Source organism: Bos indicus x Bos taurus, chromosome 16 (assembly GCF_003369695.1).
Source record: "Bos indicus x Bos taurus breed Angus x Brahman F1 hybrid chromosome 16, Bos_hybrid_MaternalHap_v2.0, whole genome shotgun sequence".
Lineage (NCBI taxonomy): Eukaryota > Metazoa > Chordata > Mammalia > Artiodactyla > Bovidae > Bos > Bos indicus x Bos taurus.
In genome coordinates this window covers 713,104-740,151 of record NC_040091.1, presented here as the reverse complement: position 1 = coordinate 740,151, position 27,048 = coordinate 713,104, and the positions used below count along the sequence as shown (strand labels likewise).

Below are 27,048 nucleotides of genomic sequence, written 5' to 3'. Positions count from 1 at the left end.
CCTCCTGCCTTATCGCCTCCCAGCGGCAGCTGTGTTGGCCTCACGTGTTCCTGTCCCCTCGCACAGCCATTGCCCTGCTGCCAGCATTAGCTCCTCTGGCCCTTCTGTGCGCCTGGCTGCCCAACTCGTGGGTCTTCCTCTGCGCTGCAACCAGAGGACAGGTGGGGCTGGAGCACTGGGGGTCCTGCCTCCCCCCAGACACACCCAGAGCCAGCTGACCCCTGAGCAAGGAGCCTTGTCCTCTTCTGTTCTGAGAGCACTGCCTTACAGACAGCTCTCTGCAGTATGGTTAGCAATTGCACCCATTCTATACATGTGGGAACCGAAACCCAAAGAGGTAAGTGGTTTATCCAAAACCACCCAGCACTAACGGTGGAGTCAAGGCTCAAAGACAAGTCTTTTCATTCATCTGTTCAGTTGCTCATTCAACAACCCCAGTTACACTTTGCTGCTCTGTGACTAATATCAAGCTGTTTAACCTCTCTGAGCCTTAGCTTCCCCAGAAAATGAGGAAAAGAGGAACATATTATAACTATTACTATAAAATACTATTAGCTCCTCTTCATAAAATTGTGTAAGGATTTAAACAAGAGAATCCACACAAAGCATTTAGCACAGGGCCTAGCAAATATTAGGTGTTCAAGAGTCACTTGCTACTATTACCATTCATTTATTGATCAGGTATTGGATACCAAAAATGGGCAGAAACTATGCTGGACACTGTGAAGGAGAGATGAATAGGCCTGGGCCCCACCCTCAAGTTGCTCACTGGCCAATTAAGGAGGTTACCTCAGCACAATCTGACAAGGGCTGTGTAACAGGGGAGCATTAGCAAATTAGCTGCTGCTAAGTTACTTCAGTCATGTCCGACTCTGTGCGACCCCATAGACAGCAGCCTACTAGGCTCCCCCATCCCTGGGATTCTCAAGGCAAGAACACTGGAGTGGGTTGCCATTTCCTTCTCCAATGCATGAAAGTGAAGAGTGAAAGTGAAGTCTCTCAGTCGTGTCCGACTCTTAGCAACCCCATGAACTGCAGCCTACCAGGCTCCTCCGTCCATGGAATTTTCCAGGCAAAAGTACTGGAGTGGGGTGCCATTGTCCTCTCCCAGCAGGGGAGCATGGAGAGTTGTAAACATGACAAAAGAAGGAAAGCTTCCGAGAGGAGGTGTCATCTGAGTTGACTATTAAGGAACAAGCAAGAATTAGAAAAGAGAAGGGAATAGTTTTCTGAGGGGTGTGTGTATTTGTTTAAGACATGTTCTTATATTTTAAATATCCTTTTATATTTCTCCTCAACTCCAAGGCTTGGACAGATTAAGCTGTAACTGGCTAGGAGGCAAAGAAAGTTTTGAGCATAGGTAAAAAGAGGGATGGGGCTGAGTGTCCTAGGCGGGGGAGTAACCTTGGCCCTGTGTGCTTGTGTGTGAACCAGGCTGCTCAGGCCTCCTGGTGCATGCAACTGGTAAACTGCCAGTCTCACCCATCAGCCTATGGGGCTGTGCCCTTGGGGGCAGGACTTGTGTTGTCAGAAAACATTTCTTGACTTGAACACATTGTATTTCCACATCAGAAAGGTGGGGGTGAGGCATGAGGATTGGGTGGGGGCACAAACAGAAAAGAGATTAGCTTGCTGGGCCTCTCCCCTAGGCCTTGAATGAAGGACTGGAATGAGAATTGAATGAAAGGGCTGCAAATCCAGAATAGAATTTCTTGGCCTTAAAAAATAAAAAGCTATAGCTCCCTAAACACACACACACACACACACACACACACACACACACACCACTAAGAGCCTAAAACCACCGGGGCCTCCTGTCATGACTAATGGTGATGACGGCAGGGGTGTCATGCCGTCACACCCCTCGCTGGTGTGCTGGCTGCGCCCAGACTGTCAGCCCCTTGGCCTGAGTGGTGACTGTGTCTCTCTCGGGCCCTGCTGGACCATCCACATCGAGGCAGCAACCCACAACATGGGGTGCAGGGTTGTGTTTCCTCCACAGAGGATAGGGAACCACATCAGGTGCATCTGCTGAGCACAGTGGGCCTCTAACACACTGAATGTTTTCCTCCCCAGAGAGGATTTATGGATCTGCCGGCCCCCAGGGGAGCCCTTACGGAAGCTCCCTCAGAGGCCAGCCCTCCAGAAAGGGAAGGATGAGGCTTTGGGAAGGTAAACGGAGCTCAGGAGGGACTCTTCACACCCTTTCCTTATAGAAACAGGAGCATGGAGACCAACGCGAGCTGAGCTGGGGATCAGGAGGCCAGAATACTCCCCCTAACTTGCCAGATAAGCTTGATGAGACCCTGTACTCCTCTGATCTCCTGGGGATGTTTTAATAAAATAACACTTCACTCTCCAATACCTGCATTTGCACTCTGCAGGTGAATATAAAATATCCAACTGACTTCTCAATCTAGCTACTCAGTCTGCCCCACTAACGCTTCCTTCCCCCACCAAACACTGATCCAGCCACCTACTAAGTGCCAGTCAGGCATGTGTTGTTCAGTCCTGAAATACAGTCAGTGAGGCAGGTGAAGAGAACCAGGTCCTTCTCTCACAGAGCAGGCAACGCGTCTCAGCAAGAGCTTCCTCCCTGTGGGGCCACAGTGGCCGCAGAAGAGCAAGTGGTAAGTGAAACCAAGTTTGGGTTATTTGACGATAGTAATAGCCACCATTAATCAGAAAGGCTGAGTAGTTAACCTTAATTAACCTTAAAGTTAAGTAACCTTAATCAGAAAGGTTAAGTAGCTACTCCAAGATGACTAGTTCTAAGCACCTGAACTATCTGTCTGGGGATACTGCTCTTGCCCCTCATTCTGCTCGTGTACCTCCATAAAGCAGAACCAGAGAGATGTTTCTCTGAAAAGGTGATCATTAAAAATATCTGGGATAGAAGCTGTGGTGTATATATATACAATGGAAAATCACTGAGCTATAAAAAGGAATGCATTTGAGTCCATTCTGAGGTAGATGAACCTAGAGTCTATTATACAGAGTGAAGTCAGAAAGAGGAAAGCAAGTATCATATATTAATGTGCACATATGGAGTCTAGAAGGACGGCACTGATGAATCTACTTGCAGGGAAGCAGTGGAGATGCAGACATAGAGAACAGACTTACGGGCACGTGGGGGGCAGGGGAGGAGAGTGGCGGGCATGTGGGGGGCAGGCGGGAGAGTGGGATGAGTGGAGAGAGAAACATGGAAACATACACACTGCCACACATAAAATAGCCAATGGGAATTTGCTATCTGACTCAAAGAACTCAACCCGGAGGCTCTGGTACAACCTAGAGGGGTGGGATGGGGCGGGAGATCCAAGAGGGAGGGGATATACGTATACTTATGGCTGGTTCATGTTGATATATGGCAGAAACCAACACAATATTGTAAAGCAATCATCCTCCAATTAAAAATAGATAAAATTAAAACAATACAATAGTATAAAGCAATTATCCTTCAATTAAAAATAAATAAAAATTTTAAATATCTGGGGTAAAATAAGTCATGGGAATGTAATATACAACATAGGAAATATCATCAATAATAGGGTAATAATTTTGTATGGTAAAAAATCAACTAGACTTATCCTGGTGATTGTTTTATAATGTATACAAATATCAAATACTATGTTGTACACCTGAAACTAATATAATATTGTAAATCAATTATACTTCAATAAAAAATGAAATATATCTGGGCTAAGAGGCTCTTTTCCAAGAAACGTTTCCCTCTGGTACCCCCAAGAGAATCATGGCCTGATATGTTCCCATTCCAACTGGGTAGGTATGTATCAGAGCACTTGGTTCCACTGGGCTAGAAAAACAGGACTAGGAAGTAACTCTTGCCCTCCTGTAGTCCTTGTCCCTGCTTTCCCAGGGGTGGGAAGCAGAGAACCGGAAGCCTATGGACTCTAAGAACAAGTGCATGGTGCCCTCAGGGCTGGCACCAACCCCACAAACTGTAATGCAAAGCTTTCTCTGCTACGCAAGGCTAAAGGAGATTGTTTCTGCATAGAAGAGTTAACAGTGCTCCACCAAGCAGTCCATGGTGACAGAGACCCTGTCCCTGTGTGGCCTATGCCAGCCTGGGGCTTTCCCCAGCCCTCCTGCTCTGCCCACTAGGGCTAGTCTAGAGCTGATAACTGCCTCCTTACTGGTTGACCATCTTCTTTACTGTGTTAGCTAAAACCAGGCCCCCAGTGCCCAATATAGCAGCTGTGAGAGGACCCTGCTGTGGAGTGGGAGAGGAACAACCATTGTACAGAGGATTAACACAGTCCACACTGCCAGGCCTGGAGAAGAAAATGGCAACCCACTCCAGTATTCTTGCCTGGAGAATCCCACGGACAGAGGAGCCTGGCGGGCTACAGTCCCTGGGGTCGCAAAGAGTTGGACATGACTGAGTGACTGGGCAGCAGCAGCACAGTGCCAGGTCACTGGCGGGTTCCAGCGATGAGGGTGGGAAATGAGGCCGTGGACACAGAGTATCTGCGGAGAGCGCCCGGCTGACTGAGGATGGGCAGAGACTCGAGGTGGCCTTCGCTATCACAGAAGCCACTGTGCCTCATTCTAAATGAAGCCTGGCAAGAAGGACAAACCCCCAACTCTGCCACCTCCTTCTGGAAGCTTTAGGGAGTCCAAAGTCGCATGTCCTTATTTCTGGGGTTTCAGCCTAAGACAGCCAGTCTCCCCCTGAGAATTGAGGTGGGAACAATACACGCAGCAGCTGGAGGCACCCGGGAAGCTTGCTCGATGTTTGAGGGACTCCTTAAAGAAGGCGGTTTGAGGCCAAAAGGCTGTTTGTTGGACCACATGAAAAGGAGAGAAGCTGGTGAATCAGCAAGAGAGAGACCAGCACCAGACCTGCCATTGCATCAATTCCACTTGAATACCTACTAGGATCTGAGTTGCCCCCTCTCCAATTCCTCCCTTCCTCACCATTCCCTGTCTCCAGAAATGGCACCACCGTCCACCCCGTGGCTTCAGCCTTCATCTGGGGGAGTCACACTTGATCCCTCTCCTACTTTGCACATCCAGTTCTTTACCAGCTGGTTCTAATGCTAACATGCCTGCAGTCTCTGCAGCTCTCTCCATCGCCACTGCCTCCTTGGCTACCTGCCTGCCCCAACCCCCGCCTGAGCCATGGTCTCTTACTGTCTCCTCTTATCAGCTCTAAACCATTCTCCACACACCAGGCAGAGTGATCTTACAGTACTGTGGTAAAGATACTCATTTTTTTCAAATGTTAAACCATACCTGAATACTTGGGATAAAACCTGTTTGGTTGTGATATATTACCCTTTTTATGTATCACTGGATTTGATTTGCTTCTCTTTTGTTAAGGACTTGACATTTTAAAAATGTAATCTGGACTATGTCATTCCCTGCTTCAAGCACTCAAAGGCTTCACTGTGTACCTAGAATCCAAACCAAACTCTTGACCATGAACCACCCGGGCCTACAAGTTCCTGCCTTAGTGCTTGGACCCCGAGTGAGCTGGACTGACAGAAAGTCTGCAGAAGCCAAAGTCAAGTGCCAGCTACAGTGGATTCCAGGATGGCTTCCTTCCTCAAATTCTTTTCAAGTTGCAATTGTAGCTACCTGCTTGTGTTTGCTTTTTAAATTTTTTATTGGCGTATAATTTCTTTACAATGTTGTATTAGTTTCTGCTGTACAACAAAGTGAATCAGCTGTGCAGGTGCAAGTTGCTCAGTCATGTCCAACTCTTTGTGACCCCATGGACTATACAGTCCATGGAATCCTCCAGGCCAGAATACTGGGGTGGGTAGACTTTCCCTTCTCCAGGGGATCTTCCCAACCCCAGGATCGAACCCAGGTCTCCCACATTGCAGGCGGATTCTTTACTAGCTGAGCCACAAGGGAAGCCCAAGAATATTGGAGTGGGTAGCCTATCCCTTCTCCAGAGTATGTTCCCAACCCAGGAATTGAACCAGGGTCTCCTGCATTGCAGGTGTATTCTTCACCAACTGAGCTACCAGGAACGCTGAATCAGCTATATCAGCTACATGTATACATATATCCCCCCTTGAATCTTGCTCCCACCCCATCCCGCTAGTTTGTCACAGAGCACCGAGCTGAGCTTCCTGTGTCATACAGTAGCTTCCCACTAGCTATCTATTTTATACATGGTAGTGTATATATGTCAATGCTACTCCTCAATTCGTCCCACCTTCTCCTTCCCCCACTCATACCCCATGTCCACAAGTCTGTTCTATACATCTGTGTCTCTATTCCTGCCCTGCAAATAGGTTCATCTGTACCATTTTTCTAGATTCCATACATATATGCATTAATACTATCTGGGTCTTGGTTCACTCCCACTAGTCTCTAAATTCCACAGGGGCAGGGATCAGGGCTGACATCTTGGCCATTGTAAGATACGCAATGCCTGGCAAGGAATCTGACACTTCTGATTAAGTGAAAGAATGAATTGTTCACCTGCGCTATGCCTGTGCCCATGCAGCTGAACACTCCTATTGATCACCATGAACTTCAGGTGGGCCCTTAACGCTGCCTCCAATTGTACTAGATTTGCTGAATCTAGTCATTTTCCCATTTCCTAAAGAATTATTTCACACTTTCTACTCTCTCCATCACCTCCTCCCTCTCAGCTGATGACCTTGCTTCCCACTGCTAAGAAAGCCGAAACACTCAGAAAAGAACTTCACCTACCAGTGCCCACACCCTGCCTTCCTGCCAGTTAGATGACCCCCATGCTCCTCTAAAGCCAACCCCTCAGAGTTTGCCCAGGTCCCAGCTCTGTTCGTCTGAACAACAACATCAATCCAGAAATTCTCTTCTTTATCTTATTGTTAGTTTTGCACTCTCTACTAAATTGTCTCAGTAAGTACACAGACATACCAATGTCCCTCCTCAGCAAAAACAGAGCAAAATGCCTAGCTCCCATTTCCCCAGGCAACTCCTGCCTCCTGCCTTTGCGCTCTGCAACAAAATTCCTCAAAGGAGTAATCTGTGCCAGCTGCCTTCGATTCCGTTCATCTTCTCTCCTGAGTCCTCTTCAATTAGACATTTTTCTCCCACCGTCTATTAACATTGCTTCTGCTAATGGTAATTCTCAGTCTTCGCCTCCCTTGCCACACTGGCAGCATGTGGCAGCCAGCCTCTTGGTCCCCCTTCACCTGCTGTTTCTAGCTGGCCTTTGGGACACCACGCTAGGGACTCAGGGTTTCTTCCAATATCTGTGGCTCTCCTTTAGTCTCGGTTGCTGGTGTCTCATCTCCCCAACCTCTTAATGCTCAGTCCTTGGTCCTTTCCTCTTCTTTTTTAAATTAAAAAAATATACTTATACAATTTTGAAAGGTTGCTTTCTATTTACAGTTATTACAAAATCTTGGCTCTATTCCCCATGCTGTGCAATACACCCTTAAGCCTGTGTTACACCAATAGTCTGTACATCCCACTCACCCACCCCTGTGTTGCCTTCACCCCGCCTGCTCCCCACACTAGAAACCACCAGTTTGTTCTCTGTATCTATGAGTCTGCTTCTTTTTTGTTATGTTCACTAGTTTCTTATATTTTTTAGATTCCATGTATAAGTGATATACAGTATTTGACTTTCTCTGTCTGATTTATTTCACTTAGCATAATGCCTTCCAAATCCATCTATGTTGCTGCAAATGGCAAACTTTTGTTTCTCTTTTATGTTTCAGTAGTATCCCATTGGGTTTCCCTGGTGGCTTAGACAAAAGAATCTGCCTGTAATGCAGGAGACCCAGGTTCGATCCCTGAGTCAGGAAGTTACCCTGGAGAAGGAAAGGGCAACCCACTCCTGTATTCTTCCCTGGAGAATTCCATGGACAGAGGAGCCTGTCGGGCTACAGTCCATAGGGTCACAAAGAGTCAGACACAACAGTGACTAACACTTTCATTTTCAGTATTCCATTGCATACACACACACACACACACACACATCTTTATCCATATCTGTTAATGGACACAGGTTATTTCCATATCTTGGCAATTGTAAATAATGCTTCTATGAATATTGGGATGCATGTATCTTTCTGAATTAGTGTTTTTGTTTTTTTCAGATAAATACTCAGTACTAGAATTACTGGTTCAAATGGTAGTTCTATTTTTAGTTTTTTAAGAAACCTTCATACTGTTTTCCACAGTGGTTTCACCAATTTGCCTTCCTACCAAAATGTAGGAGGATTCTCTTTTCTTCACATCCTTTCCAACATGTGAAAATCCAACATCAACAATGGCTTTTTTGATGAAATCCATTCTTAAAGGCAAACGATTCAACATCACAGTAATCCAAGTCTATGCCTCAACCACTAATGCCAAAGAAGATGAAGTTGAATGGTTCTATGAAGACCTACAAGACCTTCTAGAACTAACACCAAAAAAGATATCCTTCTCATTGTAGGGGACTAAAATGTAAAATTAGGAAGTCCAGAGATATCTGGAGTAACAGGAAAGTTTGGCCTTGGAGTACAAAATGAAGCAGGGCAAAGCTAACAGAGTTTTGCCAAGAGAACGCACTAATCATAGCAAACATGCTCTTCCAACAACGAAAGAGGTGACTCTACATATGGACATCACCAGATAGTCAATACCAAAATCGGATTGATTATAGTCTTTGCAGCCAGAGATGGAGAAGCTCTATATAGTCAGCACAAATAAGACTTGGAGCTGACTGGCTCAGATTATCCACTCCTTATTGGAAAATTCAGGTTTAAAATGAAGAAAGTAGTGAAAACCACTAAACCATTCAGGTATGACCTAAATCAAATCCCTTATGATTATACAGTGGAGGTGACAAATAGATTGAAGGGATTAGAAGTGGTAGACAGAGAGCCTGAAGAACTATGGACGGAGGTTTGTACCACTGTACAAGAGGTGGTGACCAAAACCATCCCCAAGAAAAAGAAATGCAGGAAGGCGAAATGGTTGTCTGAGGAGGCCTTACAAATAGTTGAGAAAAGAAGAGAAGAAAAAGGCAAAGGAGAAAAGGAAAGATATACCCATTTGAATGCAGAGTTCCAGAGAATAGCAAGGAGAGATAAGAAAGACTTCTTCATTGATCAAGGCAAAGAAATAGAGGAAAACAATAGAGTGGGAAAGACAAGAGATTTCTTCAAGAAAATTAGAGATACCAAGGGAATATTTCATGCAAAGATAGGCTCAATAAAGGACAGAAATGATATAGACCTAACAGAAGCAGAAGATATTAAGAAGAGGTGGCAAGAATAAACAGAACAAAACAAAAAAGATCTTCATGACCCAGATAACCATGATGGTGCAATCACTCACCTAGAGCCAGACATCCTGGAGTATGAAGTCAAGGGGGGCTTAGGAGCATTACTATGAACAAAGCTAGTGGAGGTGATGGAATTCCAGTTTAGCTACTTCAAATCCTAAAAGGTGATGCTGTGAAAGTGCTGCACTCAATATTCCAGCAAATTTGGAAAACTCAGCAGTGGCCATAGGACTGGAAAAGGTCAGTTTTCATTCCAATCCCAAAGAAAGACAATGGCAAAGAATGCTCAAATTACTGTACAACTGCGCTCATTTCACATGGTAGAAAACTCAAAATCCTTCAAGCTAGGCTTCAACAGTACATGAATAGAGAACTTCCAGATGTACAAGCTGGATTTAGAAAAGGCAGAGGAAACAAAGATAAAACTGCCAACATCCACTGGATCATAGAAAAAGCAAGGGAATTCTATAAAAATATTTACTTCTCCTTCATTGACTACACTAAAGCCTTTGACTGTGTGGATCACAGTAAACTGCATATAATTCTTAAAGAGATTGGGAATACCAGACCACTTTACCTGTTTCCTGAAAAACCTGTATGCAGGGCAAGAAGCAACAGTTAGAACTGGACTTGGAACAATGTACTGGTTCAAAATTGGGAAAGGAGTACAACAAGCTGTATATTGTCACCCTGTTTATTTAACTAATATGCAGAGTACATCATGTGAAATATCAGGCTGGATGAATCACAAGCTGGAATCAAGACTGCTGGGAGAAATATTAAGAACCTCAGATATGCAGATGATACCACTCTGATGGCAGAAGGTGAAGAGGAACTAAAGAGCCTCTTGATGAAAGTGAAAGAGGAGAGTGAAAAAGTTGGCTTAAAACTCAACATTCAAAAAACAAAGATCATGGCCTCCAGTCCCATCACTTTATGGAAAATAGATGAGGAAAAAGTGAAAACAGTAACTCATTTTATTTTCTTAGGCTCCAAATCACTGTGGAAGGTGACTTAAGCCATAAAATTAAAAGACACTTGCTCCTTGGAAGTAAAGCTATGACAAACCTAGGCAGCATATTAAAAAGCAGAGACATCACTTTGCTGACAAAGGTCTGTCTAGTCAAAGCTATGGTTTTTCCAGTAGTCATGTATGGATGTGAGAGCTGTACCATAAAGAAGGCTGAGCATCAAGAGTTGATGCTTTTAAACTGCTGTGCTGGAGAAGACTCTTGACAGTCTCTTGGACAACAGGAGATTAAAACCAGTCAACCCTGAATATTCATTGGAAGGACTAATGCTGAAGCTGAAACTCCAATACTTTGGCTATCTGTTGTGAAGAGTAGACTCACTGGAAAAGACCCTGCTGCTGGGAGAGCCTGAAGGCAGGAGGAGAATGAGCAACAGATGATGGGATGGTTGGATGGCATCACTGACTCAGTGGACATGAATTTAAGCAAATTCCAGGCAACAGTGGAGGACAAAGAAACCTGGCATGCTGCAGTCCATGGGTCGCAAAGAGTCAGACTTGACTTAGCAGCTGAACAACAACCACATCATTCTGACAGGTGTGAGTTGCTGTGTCATTGTGGTTTTGATTTGCATTTCCCTGATAATTAGTGATGTTGAGCATTTTTTATGTGCCTTCTGGGCATCTGCATTTCCTCTCTGGAAAAATGTGTATTCAGTTCTTCTGCCAACTTTTTAAGCTTTTTTTTGTTTTTAACGTTGAGTCGTGTAAGCTGTTTATATATGTGTGGAATATTAATCCCATATTGTTTCATACTGTTTATAAATATTTTCTCCCCTTCAGTAGGTTGCTTTTTCATTTTGTCTATGGTTTCCCTTGCTGTGCAAAAGACTTTAAGTTTAATTAGGTCCCATTTGTTGTTTTTGTTTTTATTTCCAATACTCTAGGAGATGGATCCAAAAAAAATATTGCTGAGATTTATGTCAAAGAGTGTTCTACCTATGTTTTTCCTCTAGCAGTTTCATAGTATCCAGTCTTACATTTAGGTTTTTAATCCATTTTGACTTTATTTTTGTATGCAATATTAGAGAATGTTGTAGTTTCATTCTTTAACATGTAACTATCCAGAAGGCAATGGTACCCCACTCCAGTACTCTTGCCTGGAAAGTCCCATGGATGGAGAAGCCTGGTAGGCTGCAGTCCATGGAGTCGCTGAGGGTCGGACACGACTGAGCGACTTCACTTTCACTTTTCACTTTCATGCACTGGAGAAGGAAATGGCAACCCACTCCAGTGTTCTTGCCTGGAGAATCCCAGGGACGGGGGAGCCTGGTGGGCTGCCGTCTATGGGGTCGCACAGAGTCGGACACGACTGAAGCGACTTAGCAGCAGCAGTTTTCCCAGCACCACTTGTGAAAAGATCATCTTTTCTCCATTGTGTACTCTTGCCTACTGTGTCGCAGATTAACTGACCATACGTGCATGGGTTTATTTCTCGGATCTCTGTCCTGTTCCATTGATCCGTGTGTGTGTGTGTGTGTCTGTGTGACTACGATACTGTTTTGATTACGTAAGACAAGGAATGTGATTCCTCCAGCTCCGTTCTTCTTTCTCAAGATTGTGTCAAGATTATATTCTGTGTCTTTTGTCTTTCCATACAAATGTGAAAAGTGACATTGGTATTTTGACAGCGATTGCACTGAATTTGTAGATTGCCTTGGGTAGTATAGTCATTTAAACAATATCAATTCTTCTAATCCAAGAACATGGTGTATCTTTCCATCTGTTTGCATCATCTTCAGTTTCTTTCATTGATGTCTTACAGTTTTCAGACTACAGATCTTTTGTCTTTTAGGTAGGTTTATCCCCAGGTATTGTATTCTTTTGGGTGCAATGGTAAATGAGATTGTTTTCTTAATTTCTCTTTCTGATATTTCATTGTTAGTATATAGAAATGCAGCCGATTTCTGTATATTAATTTAGTATCTTACAACTTTACCAAGTTCATTGATGAACTCTGGTAGTTTTCTGATGGTGTCTTTAGAATTTTCTATGTATAGTATCATATCATCTGCATCCTCTTCTTTATTTCCACTTTCTCTCTTGGTGATCTCATCTAGCCTTATGGATTTAAACACTATCTACATGCCAATGGCTCTCACATTCACATCCCCAGCCCAGACTTCTCTCCTGAACTCCATCCTCATATATCCATCCAGCTGCCTGCTCAACATTTCACTGAGGTATTTAATAGATACAGACAATTCAACATGTCTAAATCTGAACTCCTTTTACTGCTCCCACAACTTGTATCACCTATAGCCTTTTCCACCTTGGATAATGCACATTCCATACTTCCAGTTGCTTAGAACTAAAATCTTGGTCATTCTCAACTCTTCTTTCTCTCATACTCCACATTCAAGCCATAAACATATTTTTCTTTCTTCCAAATATATCCAGAATTAAACAGATCATGGCATATTCATTCAATGGAATTCTAATAACAATGAGAAAAAAAATAAACAAGTAAAACCTACTATTTCATTCAATAGTACAGATAAATCTCAGACACAATTTTAAGCTTCAGAAGCCAGACAGAAAGGAGGGTATACTACTCCATTCCCTTTATAAAAGTTCAAAAACAGGCAACATCAATCTATGGGGATAAAAGAATAGTGATTATCTTTTGGAAAGTACCTTAAGGGTGCTGAAATTGTTCCAAATATTGATCTGGGTGGTAGTTACATAGATATATCCATATGTGAAAAAGTTTATTTAGCTGTACATGTAAGACTATGTACTTTATTGTGTGAATACTTTATCCCAATAAAAAGGGTGTGCTTAGTCCCTCAGTCATGTCTGACTCTGCGACTGTATGGACTGCAGCCCACCAGGCTCCTCTGTCCATGGGATTCTCTAGACAAGAGTACTGTAGTGGATTGTCATGCCCTCCTCCAGGAGATCTTCCCAACCCAGGAATTGAACCCAGGTCTCCCTCATTGCAGGCAGATTCTTTACCATCTCAGCCAACCAGGGAAGGATACAGTAAAAACAATACAAAATGTTAAAAATTGAAAGTGTACACCCAGAATTAATCACTTCTTACCATCTCCTCTGCTTGCTATTTTATCATTCTTATTCAAGTCACTTCCCTCTTCTCTTGCCTGAATTTCTGCTTTCCACTCTATTTCCACACATCAGTCAGAGTGAGCATTGAAAACCTAAGTCAGTAATATCATATCACTTCCTTGTTCTAAACCTGTAATAGCTTCCCATTTCCCTCAGAGTAAAAGCCAATGTCCTTTCAGTGGCTTCCAAGCCAGCAGTTTATAAACTTTTCAGCCTTATCTTCAACCAGTCTCTCCTTTTATCTCAGCTGCACAGACTTTCTTGCTACCACTTTGGGTACATTTCTTCCCCAGAAACTTTGCTCTAATTATTTCCTCAGCGTGGATTATTCTCCCAATATCTGCATGGCAGAGTTCCTCATCCCCAAGTTTGTGCTCAAACAGCATCTTCTCAAGAAAGTCTCAATTATCACTCCATTAATAATTGCAAAACCAACACCACCACCACCACCCCCAGCCCGCCAGCCCCTATCCTGGCATTTCCAATTTCATTTGCCCTGCTCTTTTTTCTGTTTTAATTGGAGGAAAATTGCTTTACAGTGTTGTGTTGGTTTCTGCCATACAACAATGTGAATCAGCCATAATTCTATACACATCCCCTCCCTCTTAAGCCTCCCTCCCTCACTCCATCCCACCCCTCTAGGTTGTAACAGAGTGCCAGGCTGGGCTCCCTATGTTTTACCTTCTAACACTCTACATATTAGGTTTTATGTTTTTTATTTAGCATCTGTCTACCAACCCAACTAGCCTGCAAGCTCCATGAAAATCTTTGTTCTATTAATGAATGTATTTCAAGTGTCCATAAAAATGCCTGGCACATAGGATGCCTCCTATGAATGAATGAACAGATATCTCTAAATTAGGGCCCTGTGTGGAGACAAATTCAGTTCAGTTCAGTTGCTCCGTTGCGTCCAACTCTTTGCCACCCCATGAATCACAGCACGCCAGGCCCCCCTGTCCATCACCAACTCCCAGAGTTCACTCAGACTCACGTCCATTGAATCAGTGATGCCATCCAGCCATCTCATCCTCTGTCGTCCCCTTCTCCTCCTGGCCCCAATCCGTCCCAGCATCAGAGTCTTTTCCAATGAGTCAACTCTTTGCATGAGGTGGCCAAAGTACTGGAGTTTCAGCTTTAGCATCAGTCCTTCCAAAGAAATCCCAGGACTGATCTCCTTCAGAATGGACTGGTTGGATCTCCTTGCAGTCCAAGGGACTCTCAAGAGTCTTCTCCAACACTACAGTTCAAAAGCATCAGTTCTTCAGTGCTCAGCTTTCTTCACAGTCCAACTCTCACAACCATACAGGACCACTGGAAAAACCATAGCCTTGACTAGATGGACCTTTGTTGGCAAAGTAATGTCTCTGCTTTTTAATATGCTGTCTAGGTTGGTCATAACTTTTCTTCCAAGGAGTAAGCGTCTTTTAATTTCATGGCTGCAATCACCATCTGCAGTGATTTTGGAGTCCCCCAAAATAAAGTCTGACACTGTTTCCCCATCTATTTCCCATGAAGTGATGGGACCAGATGCCACGATCTTCATTATCTGAATGTTGAGCTTTAAGCCAATGTTTTCACTCTCCTCTTTCACTTTCAGCAAGAGGCTTTTTAGTTCCTCTTCACTTTCTGCCATGAGGGTGGTGTCATCTGCATATCTGAGGTTATTGATATTTCTCCTGGCAATCTTGATTCCAGCTTGTGCTTCTTCCAGCCCAGGGTTTCTCATGATGTACTCTGCATAGAAGTTAAATAAGCAGGGTGACAATATATAGCCTTGACGTACTCCTTTTCCTAGTTGGAACCAGTCTGATGTTCCATGTCCAGTTCTAACTGTTGCTTCCTGACCTGCATATAGGTTTCTCAAAAGGCAGGTCAGGGGGTCTGGTATTCCCATCTCTTTCAGAATTTTCCACAGTTTATTGTGATCCACACAGTCAAGGGCTTTGGCATAGTCAATAAAGCAGAAATAGATATTTTTCTGGAACTCTCTTGCTTTTTTGATGATCCAGCAGATGTTGGCAATCTGATCTCTGGTTCCTCTGCCTTTTCTAAAACCAGCTTGAACATCTGGAGGTTCACGGTTCACATATTGCTGAAGCCTGGCTTGGAGAATTTTGAGCATTACTTTACTAGCATGTGAGATGAGTGCAATTGTGTGGTAGTTTGAGCGTTCTTTGGCATTGCCTTTCTTTGGGATTGGAATGAAAACTGACCTTTTCCAGTCCTGTGGCCACTGCTGAGTTTTCCAAATTTGCTGGCATATTGAGTGCAGCACTTTCATAGCATCATCTTTCAGGATTTGAAATAGTTCAACTGGAATTCCATCACCTCCACTGGCTTTGTTTGTAGTGATGCTTTCTGAGGCCCACTTGACTTCACATTCCAGGATATCTGGCTCTAGGTGAGTGATCACACCATCAGGATTATCTGGGTCGTGAAGATCCTTTTTGTACAGTTTTTCTGTATATTCTTGCCACCTCTTCTTAATATCTTCTTCTTCTGTTAGGTCCATACCATTTCTGTCCTTTATTGAGCCCATCTTCACATGAAATGTTCCCTTGGTGTCTCTAATTTTCTTGAAGACATCTCTAGTCTTTCCCATTCTGTTTTTTCCTCTATTTCTTTGCATTGATCACTGAGGAAGGCTTTCTTATCTCTTCTTGCTATTCTTTGGAACTCTGCATTCAGATGCTTATATCTTTCCTTTTTTCCTTTGCTTTTCGCTTCTCTTCTTTTCACAGCTATTTGTAAGGCCTCCTCAGACAGCCATTTTGCTTTTTTGCATTTCTTTTCCATGGGGATGGTCTTGATCCCTGTCTACTGTACAATGTCATGAACCTCTGACCATAGTGGAGACAAATTAGGGTTAACAAATCAGTTACCCTCCTCTCCTGAAGAACAGAGTTCTGAAAGCAGGTGGTAGGAAGATAGTCCCAAAGGCCCTCTCTACCATGACCAGGGCTACAGAGAGTGGATGTGGAGTCAGGCCCAGACAACCAGCCCAAGCACTGCAAAGGGTCAGGGGCTGGATTCCAGCTCTCCAGCTACCCCTACTCCCACCATAGACAGGTTGGGATTTTCTACTTGGCCACCTTGGCATATAGGAATCCACAACTTCAGCAGCATCTAAGCACCCCCAGACAGAGATAGAGACCAATCCAACCCACCCATCTCTGTATCCCCAGGCCCCACAAAGTACCCAATAAATGGTCAGTACAAAAAAGTATGTTTATGAAATAGACAAATAGATATAACCAGCTCCCTAACTGAACAGCTCCCTGCGATCCTGCTAAAGAAAAAAAATTCCAAGGTGAGAACATTGCAAGATAAGATGTCTGATCTCCTTTTTTGGGGAAGGGGTCAGGGAAGTCCATTGCCAGCTTCCCCACTCTGTCTGCCCACCCCCAAGCCAGTATTTCCAAGGAGATACGAATACCAAGGCCCACCTACCTGTCTTTCCTCTGTATCCCACCCCACCTTCAGCTGCTAGCCTTTTCTTTCTTCTGCAGCAGCTGATAGCCTCCTCTGGGCTTGAGTTAAGAGACTGAGGCTAAAGAGGTGATTCATGCAGTTCAAGGAGTCAGGTACCCTTCTTCCTCTCTGTCCTGTGCCCACCCTGCCAAATGAGGCCAACCAGGAAGTACCATACTCCAAGCCCCTCTCCTCTAGGGGGTGCTCTCCTGACCAAGACACAAAGAAACAGGATGCCCAGGCCTCCTGTGGACTGGCCTTGGGGCCCAGTCATTCCTGCTCTACCTAGCCCAGAAGGGCAAGTGAGCAGAGAAATGCCACATGCAGCTATGGAGATTTGCAGTTTTCATGAAACTGGGCAGGAGGAGCAGGGAGAGTAGGAGGACAAGGAGTTGGGGAATATTTAAATTGTAAAATCTCTTACAGGTAGAAGCTGTGCCATTTACTAGGAGGCACAATCCAGAGTTCTAGGCTTGGCCCTGATCCTACAAACAATGTGAACTGTGGATATCACTGCAGTGTCATTTGTAAAAATTTAAAAATCAGTAATAATCTAAAAAGTCAAAATTATAAGAATGAATCAACAAAATGTGATAATCATTTATTTAAAAATGTTTACAGCATGGCTATTCTGTGCCAGGCATGGGATAGACATCAGTATGTGAGCAGATGTATTCCTGCCCTTTCGGTGCTTACTAAATCCAGAAAGAACTACCTGGGCCAGGAGAGATGGGAAGGAGAAATATATCCAACCTAAGTAAATAACAGAGGAAATGAAACTGGGTTAGCTGAGGAGGGGGTCAGAGAAGGCCTCTCTATGAAGGTGCTGCTTTAGCTAAAACCTAAAAGATGAGTAAAAAGCCAATTCAATATTATATCATTATACAAATCCTTAGAAAATATTTTTATTGATGGGGAAATGCTTATAACATTAAGTGAATAAAATAGGATATAAAAATCATTGATGTACTCAACTACATAAAAACATAATTATCTATCTATCCATCTATCATCTATGTGGGAAAATTTTCTGGAACACCAGAAAGTTAACAGTAGTCATGTGCAGGTGGCAGAATTACTGGTAATTTTGGAGACCTGAGTGGCTCAGATGGTAAAGAATCTGTCCACAATGTGGGAGACCCAGGTTTGATCCTTGGGTTAAGAAGATCCCCTGGAGGAGGGAATGGTTACCCACTCCAGTATCCTTGCCCAGAGGACTCCATGGACAGAGGAGCCTGGTGGGCTACAGTCACAAAGAGTCAGACATGACTGAGCTACTAACATTTTATCATCTTTATTCTTTTCTATATTTCTCAAAAATTTTACAATAAATATGGATTGCTTTTATGCTTGGAAATAAATATAAAATGTCAGGGCACAGCCTCTAAAACTCTACCCCATGATCTCTGGGTAGAGGGGTTATCCAGACGGTTTCTTGGCTGTTCCCTTGCTTCCAAGCAGCATTTCCACAAGGGTATCTTGCTCCTAAAGCACTTGGAGGCTTCCTAGATGCCATTCCAATGCCAGCTAGCGGGAGCTTTCACCACTGAATCTAATCCAGAGTGCTTAGCACGATCTTTAACATAACCCATCTGAAGGCTATCCCTAGTCCAAGCAAAGACACTACTTTTTTAATCACAAAGCTGACATCTCTCCATCACTTTTCCCTTCTAGACCCCTCGTGAATTTGCTGGCAAGCTGTAGAGGCTGAATTTCTCTGTTCTAGTCCTTGAGGATGATTGCCTTTTACATCAGAGGCTGGGGAACAACAGTCAGAATGAGGAGGAGAAAACAGCCTGTGGCTGAGTGACCTTGAAAACGCTGGAACTCTGTGCTTCTGTTTCCTCTTCTCCACATGTGAGGGAGTTGGGCTTCAGGGTTGCTGTCACTCCTCTTCTGTCTCAGACACTCTAAGCCAAGGACTAACCCATCCTTAGACAGAGGAGCTAGAGGTGACCTATGTCTACTGAAAGCAGATGGCACCACGGAAGAGCAATTATTCTGGGACCCTGAGGCCACAGATGAGCGCCTGCTGGTTCAAGAACAGGAGGCACTTAACCTGTCCAGAAAAGCCCAGGGTAGCTGGAGAGTTGGGGTTGCCTAAATTGATGCCTAAGAGCAAACATACCTTAATCTATCAAATTTCTTTCCCTGTCAGAGCTCTGGTCCAGTAATCTGGCCTCCCCCACACTCTGCTGTACTTCCCTGGTCAGCAGCCCAGTTGGGCAGGCCTCCAGCTGTGGACAGAGGCAGGGCTGCCAGAGGCTCAAATGCCCACTGGAGAAAAGGTGAGGAGGGAGAGAGAGCCGTCAAGCATGGGCTGGAGCAGAGTGTAGAGTCCATGGTAAAAATAAGAGGAGCAAAATCACCCCCACTGACAGCCTGGAGGCAACTCCTCCTTAAATCCTATAGCTTCTAGAGGCTGATTCAAAATACACATGGGCTCACTAGTTAAGGGCTTCCCAGGTCGTGCTAGTGGTAAAGAATTGGCCTGCTAATGAAGGAGATATAACAGACAAAATGTGGATCACTGGGTCAGGAAGATCCCCTAGAGGAGGAAATGGCAACCCATTCCAGTATTCTTGCCTGGAGAATCCCATGGACAGAGGAGCCTGGTGGGTTACAGTCCATAGGGTCACAAAGAGTTGGACACAACTGAAGCAATTTAGCATGCATGCATGCATGCACTAGGCCTGGATTCAAATCCTCTCTCTGCTCCTGATAAGATATTTGAGCAAATTACTGAAATGTTCTGAGCTTTAGACTTTAGTTTATCTATAGAAGTATCTAGAATGGGGATAATAATCTCTACCAGCAAGAAACTATGAGCATTATGCTTTATCTCATTTAATAATAATAAAAAAAATATGACTACTTCACAGGGGGCCGGTGGTAAAGAATCTGCCTGCCAATGCAGGAGATGCGGGTTCAATCCTTGGGTTGGGAAGATCCCTTGGAGGGGAAAATGGCAACCTGCTTCAGTATTCTTGCCTGAAAAATTCCATGGACAGAGGAGCCAGGCAGGCTGCAGTTCATGGGGCAGCAAAGAGTTGGACATGACTGAGTGGTTGAGTGCACGCACACACGCGCACGCACACACACACACACACACACACACAAATATAGTACTATGTGTAGCTCATCACCACTAGGAGCTAAAAAACACAACACAATTTTCCTAGGATTTCAACAGAGTATTGGCAGGAGTCATGATGAGAAATAACCATAGAAAGTCAGAGGTGAAAGGAACCTCAGAGACCTCAAATCCAGAATGCAGGTAGCAAGGGGCGGGGTGGCAAAGAGGAGGCTCAGAGAGATCAAATAGCTTATTAAAGGTTGCACAGCTAGTTTGTAACACAGCAAGGTTCAAACTCATGTATTTCTTACTCCCAAATGCCCATTACCCCTTCCCCCCACACCAACCCAGATGACAGACAGATCGTGCTCAGATCCCCTTTCCACAGACAGGGCTTTGGTGGTTGGGGAGTGGCACTCCTCACCATAACAAGCCCCTGGTGTAGGTATCAAGATGACACAGTGCCACCAAGAAAATCCAGGGGTTCCCTAGAAGCAGGAAATGAGAGGGATAGGGTGTCCATTGCCAAACATGTGGAGGTACTACACAAATAACCCGTAAAATACATGTAAATAACCACAGGTTATTGATGAACCAACAATTTAAACTTTTTAAAATTGTTGTTACTTCCAAATGGAAAGAAATAAAAGTTGTGGTTGACCGGTCCAATCATGCCTTGCTTAGTAAGGGGTCCAGCTAATTCCTGTCACTGAATGCCCCATACATACTTCACCAATGTTTAGGCAATGCTACTCCCTGGCTCCCAGGGTCCCATCCGCCTCGGACTGGCTTGTCAGGGCAAGCAATCAGGTACGTGGGGGCCTCTGGCTGAGAGGTATTCTCCCAGCCCGGTAGCCTGCTGACTCCAGCTGCCCAGAGTGGAGCCGTGCATGCTGTTCCTCCTGCAGGAGGGACCCGGGCAGTGACCAGCAAGGACCTGGAGGAGTCTGTCACTTCAGCCCAGCCTCTGGGATCCCAGCTTTGGAAGCCAGGCCTGGCAGCCTTTTTCTCGCAGGCACTATTGATACGTGGCTCTGAAGCAGCTGCCTGAGCTGGTATGGGCAGCTGTGGTCCTGATCCTGAGGTGGGAAGCCAGGAAGACAGGCCACAGCAGGATGGTTAGAGGTCAGACCCCTGGGAGGCCTGCCTGAGGCTTCACCGTGTGACTCTGAACACTCATCCAATTCAATTGACTTTCATTGAGTAGACATTTGCTATGTGCCAGACACTATGCTAGGCATTTTAGAGAATCTGTTAAGAATTAACAAAATGTGGTCACTGCTAGGTTGCTGCCCTTGAGGCATGACAATCTAGCAAGGGAGAAGAAACATGTATAAATATAGTTTCGTAGTAGTTTGACACCTCCCGGGGAATGTGGTGTGTTGTGTGTGTGCACATGTGTGTGTGCACATGTGTGTATGGGCATATGTGTTATTATATAAGAGCTGAGCGTGTGGGGCGTGGGAGTACAGGGCTTGCCTATTCAGACCCATATGTTAATAATGATAATAAAGCAACAAAATAAACCTACCACTTAAGGACTGCATATAATGCTAATTGTATAATACAGTACTAAGTGCTTTATATGTAGGAATTTATTATATTCTTCCAAGCACCCTAGAAGGAAGGTACTATTATTAATGTCTCCTTTTATTGACATGGAAATTAAAAATGAAGGAGGTGAATAAGTGACTTTCTTAAAGTCATAAAGCTAGGAATTCATAGCAAGGATTTGAACCCAGGCCTGCAGTCTTAGCCTCTACGCCAAAGCCTCTGCTTTGGCTCTCCAATGATAGCCCCTAAAGACCACCACCTCCCCCGCCGCCATCCGCCGCCCCAAGGCTGAAGCAAGGAGTGGCAGAAGCTGCCTTCTGCAGGAATGAGCCTGCAGTTCCTGCCAGCACAGCCATCCCCACCCCCACAGGACAAGTTGGGCACATTCTGTGAGTCTGTGATCACTGTTACATCACGGCCAGGCCTTTGTCTCACCTTGGCACCCACTCAGTAGACCACATTTCTTAAGCAGCTTTCCTATATTCACACATCTGCATGACTTTCCGATTGTGGCAACACTTTGTTGTAATGGCCAGGCTCAGAGGCCCAGACCACTCTAATGGACTGAAACCAGGTTCGTCAGCACAGGCCAGCCGTGACCTGGGGCTGATAACAGCATGAAGGCCCCTCAGCTCACAGGCTTTGTGGGCCGCCTTCCCCTCTTGCTTGAGCAGCAGTCTTCACCTTTCCTAGAAAACTCGGGTGTTGTGAGGGGGGTAAGCAAGGCAGAGAGCACGGCATGGAGGGGCAGGACACGGGGGGTCAGGAAGGAAGGGAGGCTGTGGGATTAAGGCTGCGTTCCCAGCCAGCCCCAGGAGAGCCTCTGGATCTGTTTCCCCTTGACCAGGTTCCACTTCACCTCCCTCACAGAATCATGTTGAAAAGAGGTGGAAAAAATGGCGCATTAAAGAAGCTTTGAAAAATTAAATGTACAAACAGGACAAATGTGGGTGCCTAGGCTTGCTTGGGAAAATTATCAAGTGAGGCCAGGGGCCCCATGTCCCAGGTATGGAAGCTACTCCAGGGATGGCTGGTGACAAAGATGGCTAGAACTTCACAGTAGAGAGGGAATCTACCAGTGAGAAGATTTAAGGAGGAGGCAAGCACGCCTCACAAGAATGTCCCAGCAAGGCAGCACTGGCAGTGTGCCCAGGCATTTGCTGGCACTTGGTGGCCCAGGCACTGCCTGGTGATGAGCCTATGGCCTGGCAGGCCCAGGGAAGGAACCCCAGTGTGGGCTTGACACCTGCGTGAGAGGACGGCCATTATTGGGCCACCCACTCTAGTGCTGCCTGGACACAGCGTAAGGACCTCTGCTGTGACTGGAGAAACACCCGTTTCACAACAGAACGGGATCATTAAGAGCCTGTCTCCTCCTCCCTGCAACAGAGATTCCGTAAGTGGGAGTTGGGCAGAGGTAAACAGACTGCTTAGGTTCGACAGGATAGCCCTGGAGCTTGGAGCTGGCTAGCGCAGGGGTATCTGGAGAACAGGAGAGCTATGGAGTATCTTTAGGAAGCTTTCCCAGGTCTGGCTAGAGAAGCAGCATCCCTGTCTGCAGTGTGTCACCCTCAGCCCACCCGAGCAACCTGCTCTGCTCTTTCTACTTGCCTCAAACAGGTGGAGTTCAGCTCCACCACCTAGCCCCTCCCCACCACCGCCTCCGCGGGCCGGACAGGCAGCCTCAGGTGCCCTGGCCGGATCAGGAGAGCAGCAGCAGCTTCAGCTCTGGGGGCCCAAGCACTACTAGGTTCACATTCTTCCAACCACCCAGCCCCTTCCTGCTTCAACTTCAGTTCAGCTTGGCGCTGCAGAGTGAGAGCTGGGGCATAACGGCCCAAGGAAAGTCCGGCTCACGTGGGGTTTTATGTTCTACCTTTTATCCTCTTCACATGGCCCTCGAGCCTCCCGGTATGGGGTACCTGCAGCTGCTCTAAACTCACCTGAGTGGGATCTTGACACGGAGGTAGCGGTCAACAGCAATTGCCAGCAGGGCCAGGATGGAGCTCTGAGTGAGGATGAGGACAGGGCAGGCGACCTTGAGGCAGGTGTGGAAGTAGGTCCGCGGCCCAATGTTGATGAGGATGGCGAGCGGGATGACCAGAGCGCCCACCGCCACATCAGCCACTGCCAGTGACACGATGAAGCAGAAGGTGGCATCCCGCAAGGCCTGATTCACCTTCACCGCCCAGATCACCAGCACGTTCCCAGGCACAGAGACCAGGGCGATGAGCACCTCGATGCCAATATATGCGGCCTGGAAGGCCGAGATGGAGGGCGGCATGGTGGGCACAGGCTGGGCACATCAGCAGACAGGCGCCAAGGGGCAGGAGGCAAGCACCTGTGGTCACGGAAGCCTAGGGTGGGAAGGCCTGCCTGGGGGGAGGGGAGCCAGGCAGCTCTGGAACTCCAGCTGCCCTTTGGAGATGTGCCCCACTTGGCACATCTAGTGCCTACCCAAGCCGATGGGATACGCTAACCCTTTCTCTGCCTAATCTCTGTCCCCTCTCCTTGTCAACCCCAGAGAATCCATTCAACAACTTAAAATAGCAGCACTCACTCCTCCACTGGCTTTTTTTTATCAGGTGTGAGGCAGTTCCCAGCACACACACAACCCACAGGGCTCCCGGTGCCTGACTCTACCTACCCATGCTCATAGAACAGGATGCAGGGAGCTCACCATCCTGTCTGCTGGGGGCCAGCGAGTCCCAGAGGCGGTGCTCAAAGTTCTGGGCACCTGGTGCCTCCTGAGGCTAGAGGCTGCGCCAGACTGGGCTGGGCTCTGGGCTCCGCGCAGCGGTTCACCATCCTCCAGGCTCCCAGCCCTGCCTTTCAAGCAATCACATGGTGCAGCAGAGGCTCAGACTGGACGCTTTTAAAGAGGTAGCGCCCCAGTTTCGCACCTGGGACTGGTCTGGCAGACGCGGGTGTGGAGGACTGAGCCCAGCAGCGGCCAGGGTGCGGGGATCCCCGTCTCCCACTTTGCCGGGCATGCATGCCATAGCCCACGCCCCCCCCCCCCCCCAACCTGAGACACGGCTGGCTCCTGCTTCCTAGCTGTCCCCAATCCCGGTCCGGCTCTGCCAGGGACCCTCGTAAACATTCGGTCCCGGGGTGGGGGGGATTCTAGGAGTCCCTGTCAGCCCTTTCCTTCATCCCCACTGGGGATGACCGGCAGGCGAACGAGGTACAGACTTACCAAAGCTGGCAGAGCTCCGAGCCACCTGAACGGCTCCGTCCAAGCGCCCTCCTACCTCCACGCCGTGCGCAGTCGCTCGCTCCAGGGATGCTTGAAGAATCCAGAGGGAGAGTAAACTGGCTGAGACTCAACTCTGGCGCCCGGCGCCTCCGTCGCCCGGCGCGGGAGCGAGGCTGCCGGGCTCCGCACAGCCGGAGCGGCGGGGGCGGCCCCGGCCCCTCCCTCCTGGGCCTCTGTCTCCTCCCTCATCCCCTCCTCTAAACAAAGGCCGTGATTCCGAGTGAGAGAAGACCTTTCCGTAGGGTCTGATGTGCGAATCCAGGTCACAGCAGGGCATGGCACCTGCGAGTCTCTAGGACGCCCCTTCTCCATTTGCCTCAACAGTCAGTTGGAAGCCCTGGCACACTCTCCTACCCCTCAGAGCTGAAACCCTCCTTTCCCATGAAACCAGCCCCTGCATTTTCTTAGGCGCTAATGTTCTTCCAGTTGACTCATTGGAAAAGACTCTGATGCTGGGAGGGATTGGGGGCAGGAGGAGAAGGGGACGACAGAGGATGAGATGGCTGGATGGCATCACCGACTCGATGGACCTGGGTTTGGGTGAACTCCGAGAGGTGGTGATGGACAGGGAGGCCTGGCCTGCTGCGATTCATGGGGTCGCAAAGAGTTGGACAGGACTGAGTGACTGAACTGACTGAATGTTCTTCCAGCACACGTTGCTTTGAAGGCTCTATCCTGAGTCAACACGTTCGCTTTACCTCTATCTTTCAGAACACCTTTTCATCTATTAGCAATTCCCATTTTTCAGATGAGGGCACCGAGATGCAGACAAGTGACCTGGCTTCACAAGGTCATTTCCATCAGTGCCACCTCCTCTTGTGCCTCGTTTCTTTTCTCTATCTCCCTCTTCATAGCACAGTACGTAAACCATGGGTATCCAGTCCAATGTCCACGTGTTATTGATAAAGAAGCCGGCCAGTGGAAGGAAGAGACTTTTGTAAGTTACCATAGCGAGTCCTAATAGAACTGGAGCAAGAAGCCAGGCTGCTGACTCCCCGCACAGTGCTCTCTCCACTCTCCTCCATCCGGACCCCTCTCTTGGCAATCTCCTGCCACAGTTTCAGTTTAGGTGGGCCACTGGTACTGCCTCAGGACCACCCCAAGGAAGATGCTCACTCAGACCGGGTGCCTTACAAAGATCCTGACCTGAGAAGTCCTTGCTCATGGATATTGGAAAAGAGCTCTGAAAGGGCAAAGAGTCAAGTGGGGGGAGCCCAATGCCACCTGGCCACACCCAAGTCCCTGAGGTCACTGCACTCTTCTTGGGTTTCAGGATGTCAAGAGAGGGGTTCTGTTGCGAGGTGGGTGCCTACTAAAACTGCCGTTTGCCATCTGCCTCTACGAGGGTTAGGTCACTAGCCACTGCAGTCACTGACTTTCAACACAGGAGTTCGGGGCAGAGATCAAGAATAAGGCACTCTAATGAGTTTTATATTGTAATACTTGATTCATGGCTAAGTGTTAAAATGAAGCTACGTGATCTCTGGTTGTATCTGTCTATATGTCTGTTAATATCATCTAACTTTGGATGATATTAGCTCTACTTAATTGGCTTAAAGAAAAGAGCTTATATAAATTTCTCAGAATAAAAAATTTGCCAGAATGAATTTTGTACTCACATGAACTGGGAAATTTTTAGTATTAAATTAATACCTGGTATTAAAGTTTTGAGCCACCAGGGAAGCCCAAGAATACTGGAGTGGATAGCCTACCCCTTCTCCAGGGAACCTTCCAGACCCAGGAATCCAACCAGGGTCTCCTGCATTGTAGGCAGATTTTTTTACCAGCTGAGTTGCTATCAAGTCGCTTCAGTCGTGTCCGACTCTGTGCGACCCCATGGACTGCAGCCTACCAGGCTTCTCCATCCCTGGGATTCTCCAGGCAAGAACACTGGAGTGGGTTGCCATTCCCTTCTCCAATGCATGCAAGTGGAAAGTGAAAGTGAAGTTGCTTGGTCGTGTCCAACTCTTAGCGACCCCATGGACTGCAGCCTACCAGGCTCCTCCATCCATGGGATTTTCCAGGCAACAGTACTGGAGTGGGGTGCCATTGCCTTCTCCCACCAGCTGAGTTACCTAGTATTAAATTAATACCATCTAAAATCACTGCAGATGATGGCTTCAGCCATGAAATTAAAAGATGCTTGCTCCTTGGAAGAAAAGCTGTGACCAACCTAGGCAGAATATTAAAAAGCAGAGACATGACTTTGCTGACAAAGGTCTGTCTAGTCAAAGCTATGGTTTTCCCAGTAGTCATGTACGGATGTGAGAGCTGGACAATAAAAAAGGCTGAGCACCAAAGAATTGATGCTTTTGAACTGAGGTATTGGAGAAGACTTT

At 46.4% G+C, this 27,048-nt stretch overlaps 1 protein-coding gene across 6 annotated transcripts in view; it reads right to left on the bottom strand.

The window, feature by feature from the left end:
* Positions 1-24,847, bottom strand: part of ADORA1 (adenosine A1 receptor) — a 41,547-nt gene extending 16,700 nt beyond the window's left edge. Inside the window, exons 1-2 of one of the 6 annotated variants that reach the window (XM_027564166.1) lie at positions 24,650-24,847; positions 23,394-23,826 (exon numbers count right to left, since the gene is read on the bottom strand). In XM_027564166.1, coding sequence (XP_027419967.1) covers positions 23,394-23,734 — 341 coding nt within the window. In that variant the 5' untranslated portion in view covers positions 23,735-23,826; positions 24,650-24,847. Of the gene's footprint in view, positions 1-23,393; positions 24,391-24,649 lie in introns of those variants that run through there. The other 5 variants (XM_027564167.1, XM_027564168.1, XM_027564169.1 and 2 more) reach the window with 5 other exon arrangements.
* Between the last annotated feature and the right edge of the window lie 2,201 nt (positions 24,848-27,048).